The sequence below is a fragment of the Chrysochloris asiatica genome, unplaced genomic scaffold (genome assembly GCF_000296735.1).
Source record: "Chrysochloris asiatica unplaced genomic scaffold, ChrAsi1.0 scaffold00430, whole genome shotgun sequence".
NCBI lineage: Eukaryota > Metazoa > Chordata > Mammalia > Afrosoricida > Chrysochloridae > Chrysochloris > Chrysochloris asiatica.
This window is the reverse complement of record NW_006408948.1, coordinates 887,583-895,996: the sequence shown is the minus strand read 5'-3', so window position 1 is coordinate 895,996 and position 8,414 is coordinate 887,583. Positions and strand designations below refer to the sequence as shown.

Sequence of the window (8,414 nt, the reverse complement as noted above, 5' to 3'; positions counted from 1 at the left end):
TGTGCTGACGACTCGGGGGCAGGTTTGTAGTATATACCCTTTGGTTGGTTGATGATGCATGGAGGGGATTGTAACCATGGCAATGAAACAATATACAATAGGATGAATGTAAAACTAATGTTCTCCCATATAAACTATCACATAATTCACAATGAAACATTAAAAAAAAAAAATCAGTTCAATGGCAGAAAGAAAAAAAAAGTACCTTTTAATTTTTTCCTTTTTTTTAGGACCATAGATCGTTCTGTTTTTAAGCCAATTGTTCAAATAGCAGTGATTGAAAATTCTGAGTCACTTGATTGTCAGTTATTGGCTGTCACACATGCAGGTATGTCATTGTATGTTATGTAGCAATCAGCACTGTTAAAATTTTTCATAATTGATAATCCTTAGTTTTTAAAGTTTTATTAGAAATCCAAGTTCAGACTTTTGTATCAATTGCCAAACCATTTTAAGAATTCATACAATTAAGAATTTTGAAAATAGGAAGATTCCATTAGTTCTGTTGCTTCCTTTTAAGATGTAAAACCATGCCTGAAAGGCAAGATGGCTAACATCTGTCACTATGCCTTAATTGTGATTGCAAGTATGTAGTTGCAAGTTCTTATAAAATGAGTTGATTGACCTCTCAATTCTCAGTGACATTTTCTTAGAAATCTGTTTCAGCTAGTATTCTATATGGTGATTGGAAGCCAGTCAGGAGAGTCATAAATGACTTTAAACAGACTTCTGTGTTCCTATTGGAATTGCTTCAACAACATGTTCCTCAGATCCTTTGTTTTCTGTGATTGATATATACAATAATTTTCCCCCTCATCAGGTGTAAGGCTATATTTCAGCACCTGTCCATTCAGACAACCATTAGCACGGCCTAATACCCTGACACTGGTTCATATTCGTTTACCTCCCGGATTTTCAGCATCTTCAACTGTGGAAAAACCTTCGAAAGTACACAAAGCTCTTTACAGTAAAGGTATGTTCTTAAGTATCCCAGATTTAATATTGGTTTCTTAAAATTGATAAAGACATTATGTATTTTTTTGTTTTGTTTTTAAAAAGCTTTTTTTGTGAATTTAGTGATAGTTTACATGGCAGATCATCAGTTTTATACTCAACCTATCATATTTTGTTTCATTACAATAATTACAATCTTCTCCATATGCCATCAGTTAACAGTATTTGCCTCCCCCTGCTTTTTTTTCCATGTATTCAAAACACAGAAAATATATATTTGTTTAAAAGACCAAAAGGTACATTTTGCAAGCCATCCTTCTGCCCATGGGCACACAACGGGTCTAGAGTCCTCAGCTCCTCTCTCTCTCTCTGTGCCATCACCTCTGCTTCCGTCTCTGGTGTCACTGCTCTCTGATTAGGGTCCACTCATGCTCTTCCCTTTTGATGGTCCTAGGGTCCTCTATTCCTGAAATGAAAGATGAACTATTCCCTCATGAAAACTTGTAAATCAGCCACTTCATGCTTTATAGCCACCCAGTTTTGTCAACCCAGTGTACTGAGGAGACATGGTTATCCGTGAAATGGAGAATCCTTCCCTGTATGGTTGGAATTTTGAGCAGCCTCATTCATAATCAAGGGTCCAGTTGACCAGGTTGTAGCAATTTATGCTTGCTCCCTGTATCATACTTCTTTATCATCTTCTGGTCAGCAAGCCATCCACGCAAAGATTCAAAAAGCCTTTGAAACCTGGTACAGGGTCATTCTGAGTCAGAACACACCTCTACTCATAATTTGATTATTTACTCATGCATACTTGTTTGCTCATTTAATTAATATGTATTGCTGTTTTGTATGTGTATGTATATATTGTGACTATTTTTAGTATTATAGAGTTTGTGTATTACGTTGACTTTGTATTATAAAACTTTGTATATTAAACTTTTAGGTATTTTATTGATGGCAGCCTCAGAGAATGAAGATAATGATATTTTGTGGTGTATTAACCATGATATATTTCCTTTCCAAAAACCAATGATGGAAACCCAAGTAAGTTATCTTCAGAATTATGGAAAAAAAAATTTTGTTGATATAATTTTAAGTGAAGAATAATATGTTAGAAGGTAATCATCTAAATTATTACAGTTCTTTTTTAATAGTCTGTGTAAATCATGTTGAAAAGAAGTATATCATTTTTTTGGGGGGGGGTCAGAGTACAAATTGTGGTCATCACTAAAAACATCTTTATGAAAATTTTGGAACCATTTTAGGAAGTTTTTTATAATGTATCTGAAAATACATTATTGAATAATGAAAATGTATATTTTTATAATGATTTTTTATTCCTATTAAATCATATTTTTTGTTAATGATGACATCCTTCATTTAGTCATGACTTAGGATTTTATTTAAAGATATTTTAAATTCATAGTTTGCCTAAATTTCAAAGTTTTTTAAATATAAATTTTTTTTAAACACACGCAAGAGTAGCAGGAATAGTAAAATAGAAGCCCACATTCAGAATTATAAATATCTTCTCATCTTATTTCATCTCTTCTACCTGCAAATATATATGCACAAACACAAATACGTGTGCATAGCTGTAATTTAAATACAAATAGTCGAGATTATATAATTTTATTTCTAGTACTTGAACTATATTACAAACAAAAGAAGGAAACAAACTGCAAAAGAAAATGTATGTGTTTTTCATTTAGGAGTAAAGAATCATGTTTGTAACTTTTCAAATGATTCAATAGAAGAAAAATATTTAGAAATAAACAAGTATGGTAAATACTAAGAATTGTAGAATCTAGGTATTGAGTATTAACATGAAATTTTAAGAAGACTTTAACGGTTTATGTTATTTATATATTTTGGTTGGGGTTTGGCTGAGGTGGGTAGCAGTAAGGAGTTAGATTTAGAACTCTGACTAGGTCTCGGCAAGGCCTAGAACTTGGTTTAGTGTTACGGTTATTACTAGGATTATCGTCAGTCTTAGTTGAAGGTGTTGGGCCTGGCCTAAGTGTAAGGCTTGATCTAGTTTTAGTGTTAAAGTTGGTAGGTTTGTTTTTTTGGGTTTCTGTTCCTTGAAATCGACTTAATTTCCCATTCACTTAGAAGCTCTGTGACTACATTATTCATTTTTACTTTTTGATGTTGCAGACTGTTATCTCTGGTTCCCTATTTTCAGTCTTATATGTTTGTTTTTCTTTGAATATTTCCTTATCTATCTGGTTTCAGTTCTGGCTGATACTGTCATGTATGTTATTCTCAGGTTGTTGTCTGCTATTGTTGGTTGTCTGTTCAGTTGGTATGGTTGTTAATTTCTGTTTATCTGGAAATGACCTAGTTTTGCCATTACACTAGATGGACAGTTTTGTTGGGTATATGAGTCTTATGATTCTTTTTTGTTTTTCCAACAAAAATTTTAGTGCTCATAGACAAAAGACCCAAAATAACAAAACTTCTAGATATTCGTAAATAGATAAAAAAAAATTTAAATGTTTGTATTCAACTATTCAGCAAGCTTAATTGTATAAGCTGTTCTTTTTCATATTTATTAAATAAGTGGAATTCAAAATGTTCGTGGAAAAAGTGGAATTGAAAAATAATGACATTTTCCCATGAACCTTTTAAAATCTCCTCACATATACAGTGATGTTGTTAAGTGCCGTTGAGTCAGCTGCAACCCACAGTGACCCTGTACAGGGACTCTAAGGAGCAGCTGGTGGGCCTCAACCATTAAACCCACTGTTAGCAGTCTAGTGTTTATTCAACAGCACCACACCAGGACTCCTTATACAATGACAATACATAGTAATATATTACATTTATATAAATTTTATGTATTATATAATTATAAGAAAATTGGTTAAATATATGATTCTTGTTGTTGTTAAGTGCCGTCGAGTCGGTTCCGACCCATAGCGACTCTGTACAGGGTTTCCGAGGGTGTACATATTTACGGGAGTAGAAAGCCTCATCTTTCTCCCGCGGAGCAGCTGGTAGTTTCGAACCGCTGACCTTAAGGTTCGCATCCCAATTCATAACCACTACGCTATGATTCTTAGTTGGTAATTTTTTTCTTTCGTTTTATCCCATTTCCTTCTTGCTTGCCTGGTTTCTGCTGAGAAATCATATCTTAGTTGTATTGGTTCTACTTTGTGGGTATCTTTTCAGTTTTCCAGAGCTACTTTCAGGATTTTTTGCTTGTGTTTGGTTTTGAAAAGTTTAATTATGTCTTGGTGATTTTCTCTTGGGATTTATCCTGTTTTGAATTCTTTAACTTCTTGAATGGCTGTCTTCCCATCCTTCATGATGGTAGGGAAGTTTTCTTCCAGCAACTCTTGGACAATTTTTTTTCCCCACTCCCCCTGTTCTGGAATTCCTCTTGATAATATTGGAATTTTGTCTTCACACTCACTGATTTGGCCTTCCATTGATTCACTTCTACTACTTTGCTCTTTCAATGGATATTTTTCTGAAGTTTTAGTATTAATCTTAATGGTTTTCCAATTGCTGTTTTTGTATGGGTTCCAATGTTTCATTTGTTTTATCAGTTGTTGTTTTTTTTGTAGTGTTTTCCTTAATTCCTTGCTTTCGTCAACATCTTTCTCTAAGTTCATCCAAGGTACCTAAATAGCATTCTTTTAAATTCTTTATCAGGTAGTTCTGATACCATTTCTGGTATATTCTTTGACTCTGTATTTTGGTCACTTGTTTGAGGCTCTTTGCCGTATTTCTTTGTGTAAGCTGAAATTGTTTGTCTTGGAACCTTGTAGTGTCATTGTATTAGTATTTAATTGATGACTATAAATTGATATCTTCTCAGGCACTCACCACCTGTCTCCTGGTGGATGTGATAGAGACTGGAAGTGTGAACGCAGTTCTCTATTGACTGTTTATGTACTGTAATCAGGGCGTGTTCACATACCTCCAGAAGGGGTGGTATGCCCAGTGCCCAACCCCAGCTGAGGTTGCATATGAGGGGATGCCACCAGCTGCTATGTGTCCATGGCAGGGCATCCCTGGCCACCAAGAGGGCAAGAGAGGACTGCATCCCCACGCCATGTGTCCCACCTCCAATTGCATCCTGTGCTTGCAGGCCTCTGTTTCAGTTGTTGAGTACTGACTTGGTTCCAACTCATAGTTACCCTATGTGGGGTTTCTAAAGAGGGGCTGGTGGATTTGAACCACCAACCTTGTGCCTCAAACTGACCTTACAGTCCAGCGCATTATCCAGCTGACAGCCACCAGTTTTTCTTTTCTCTCAATGCTTCTGTTCAGCTTCTTCCAATCAGCACTCAGTCAATCCTTGTGTCCTATTTTCTGAAATGTAGGGTTTCATTATCAACATTTATATCTATTTCACTTATTCTCCCATGTGTTTGTTGCAGAGCATCAGCTGTCTTGCCCAAACTTCAAGCTTAAATACTCTGAAAATAGAATGTCTGCTTAAAAAACAGATAGAGCCTTAGAAATCAATAAAAATCTACATGTCAGCAACTACAAATACTAACCATACTTGTGTTAAGTTAATCTATCGTGGAAAGATGGTAGGAAGTAGCTAGGCAGTCTTTGGTTATGGAAAGAATTGTGATTCTAGTAAATCATACCCAGTGTATTTTGAGAAAAATTTCTTTTTGTCTTCTAGTATTAAAACATAATTTATAACATAAAAGATGATTTAAAGAACTGGACAGTTAATTAGTGAGCTTTCCAGGCTTACACTAGGAACAGGGAGAGGTGGATTGCTTCTGAATGGTTGTTATTGTGCCATCTATTTGGTTCTGACTCATAACCTTTACAGGGTTTTCAAGGGGCGACTAGTGAATTTGAACTGCCAGCCTTGAGATACAAACCAACCTTGAGGTCAGATGCTTAGTCTGTGGTGCCACACCTGGACTTCGCTGAAAACCTTATGAATAGCAGTAGTCTGTTTAGGGCTTGGGGGCGGGCACAGGTTTTCCATGTGTTTAAAACAACATTTATTTTGCAAAAGAAAAATTTACCTCTTTGGTTTTTTTTCTTTGAAGGTTTTGCTTCTTGTAATTTCAGCAAAGTAATTTAAAAATTTTGTTTCGTTTTTTTGTTACAGATGACAACCCGAGTTGATGGTCATTCCTGGGCTTTATCTGCGATCGATGAATTGAAAGTAGATAAGATAATTACACCATTAAATAAAGATCAGATTCCAATCACTGACTCACCAGTTGTTGTCCAGCAGCACATGTTGCCTCCAAAGAAGTTCGTTCTCCTCTCTGCACAGGTCGGTGGCAAAGCAGGAGACGGGATCCTTAATGGTCCCGTCATGTTCTCTGTAGTACTCAAATTTCCGCAGTCAACTGCTGAAGTATGCAAGAATGTTTCTTCTTACTACATTCTTAAGCAGTAGTTTGTGAATACCAAAAATCCTACAAAAAAAACTAGTTGTTTGAAAATGTTACATATTTCCTAGCATTTCTGCTGCTAGTTTGTCTTCAGGGACATGAAATATACTACTGCGAGTTGAATTTCATTGCTAAAAACAATGAAATCAAATCATTAGAGTTTTCATGTTAATTTATTAGAAAACCTTTGGTTAATACTTATTATCTGAATTGTAGTGCATTGACAAAAATTCAAAGGTAAGGTAGATGGGTGTAAACAGTAAAATTCTCCCTTTATTAGTGTTACCAGAATCTTTTGTATCCTTCCAGAGATACAGGTTGTTGCCACAATTTTTTGTACCCTTTCAGAGATATGTTTTGGATAAACAGACAAGTCAAATATATTTTTTATGCAAATGTTAGCATACATACATACAGTATTTTATGCCTTCCTGTTCATACCTCAGTTGTTTATTTTGGCGCTGTTGCATATCAACAAATAAAGTACTTTCATTCTTTTTTACATTTAAAAGGCATCCGAATGTATGAATGCACTTATATTTAACTAGGCTGCTATTAATGGATCACCTTTTGCTATTAAAAATAATGCTCCAAGTGTGTACATTTTGCATGTGTGTAAATAAAACGGTTTAAAGACTTTTGCCTGGGTCAAAGGGTATATGCATTTATAATTTTGATAGATATTGCCAGATTTACCACAATACATTCTCACATGGTATGTGTCTGCTTCCTCCCTCCTCTCCAAACTTAATGCTGTCTTATTAAGAGTAAGATTAACTATCCTTTTTTAAATGTGAATTTTCTTCAAACAACCTGTTCAGATTTGCCATTTGTTTTGTTATTATTTATGAAAACTCTGTGTATCAGGGAAACTAACTTTTTGTGATTTTAGCACAAATAGTTTTTCATGGTTTGTCTGACTTATTTTATTGAGATTTTCCCCATGCAGATAATTTTGTAAGTTGTCAATTATCAGTTTCTGTTTAGGGATTTATGTCAGAGCTTAAAACTTACCCACTCTAACGTTTATAAAAGAATTCACCAATAGTTTCTTTTAGGATTTTTGTCATTTTCTGTTGTTCTTTACAACTTTGAGGAATCTATTTTGGTTTATGGTATGACTATGGACTCAACACAATTTTTATTCTAAATTGCTATACGTTGTGCCAACATGATTAACGAATAATCTAACCTGGCTTGGGAGGTGATTTTTATCATATAGTAAATTTAAACATCTACTTAAATCTCCATCAGAACTTTTCTCCTTTGCTTCACTGAGGTATTAAGGTATTTAATCATTTTCTATGTATAGTATGAAACTTTATAGTATGTTTTGTATGTGATAAGCCAGTCATCTTTTTGGTGGGGGAGTATTTTCAGTGATTTTTTTTCCCCTTCTCTGGGAATAATTTGTAAGTAGTCAATTATCAGTTTCTCTTTTGGGATTTATGTCAGAGCTTAAAATTTACCCACTCTGACATTTATAAAGGAAATTGTCACCAGCCAGCTTTGGCAAGTCTATTGATCATGTTTTCTGTTTTCATTTCTTTTTTAGGGGAGTCTTATGTTTCATAAACTTAGACCTGTAGATCAACTAAGGCATCTCCTTGTGAGTAATGTGGGTGGAGATGGAGAAGAGATTGAAAGATTCTTTAAGCTATATCAGGTATTTATTTGTAATTTTTAAGGTGATAATATCTTAACAGAGGGTGACAGAAAGGATAGTTAATTTTATATAAATTAGTATCAAGCTATTGCAATAAATAGATCATTTTACCAATCTTCCTTTTTTACCCGCTTGGTAATATTTAGGGGAAAGATTAATGCATATATTGTAGAGCTTATAATAAATTCTGGAATCCTGGTATGGCACTGTAAGGTCATTACTGGACTGCTAACCATAGTGTCAGCACTTCATACTCATCAGTTGCTCCTTGGAAACCAAAGTGTTGTTAAGTGCTGTTGAGTTGGAACGGACTTGATGACACTTAATACCAGCATAGTAAACTCAAATTATTATTCTTGATAAATCTCAATAAATCATTAGAGTGTATTAATATGAGTCTGATG

At 34.5% G+C, this 8,414-nt stretch overlaps 1 protein-coding gene across 2 annotated transcripts in view; it reads left to right on the top strand.

The window, feature by feature from the left end:
- NUP155 (nucleoporin 155kDa) overlaps positions 1-8,414 on the top strand; it is a 71,241-nt gene that overhangs the window by 28,418 nt on the left and 34,409 nt on the right. For both annotated transcript variants that reach the window (XM_006876933.1, XM_006876932.1), the window contains exons 10-14: positions 231-328; positions 821-973; positions 1,901-2,001; positions 6,053-6,223; positions 7,900-8,010. In XM_006876933.1, coding sequence (XP_006876995.1) covers positions 231-328; positions 821-973; positions 1,901-2,001; positions 6,053-6,223; positions 7,900-8,010 — 634 coding nt within the window. The remainder of the gene's footprint in view (positions 1-230; positions 329-820; positions 974-1,900; positions 2,002-6,052; positions 6,224-7,899; positions 8,011-8,414) is intronic.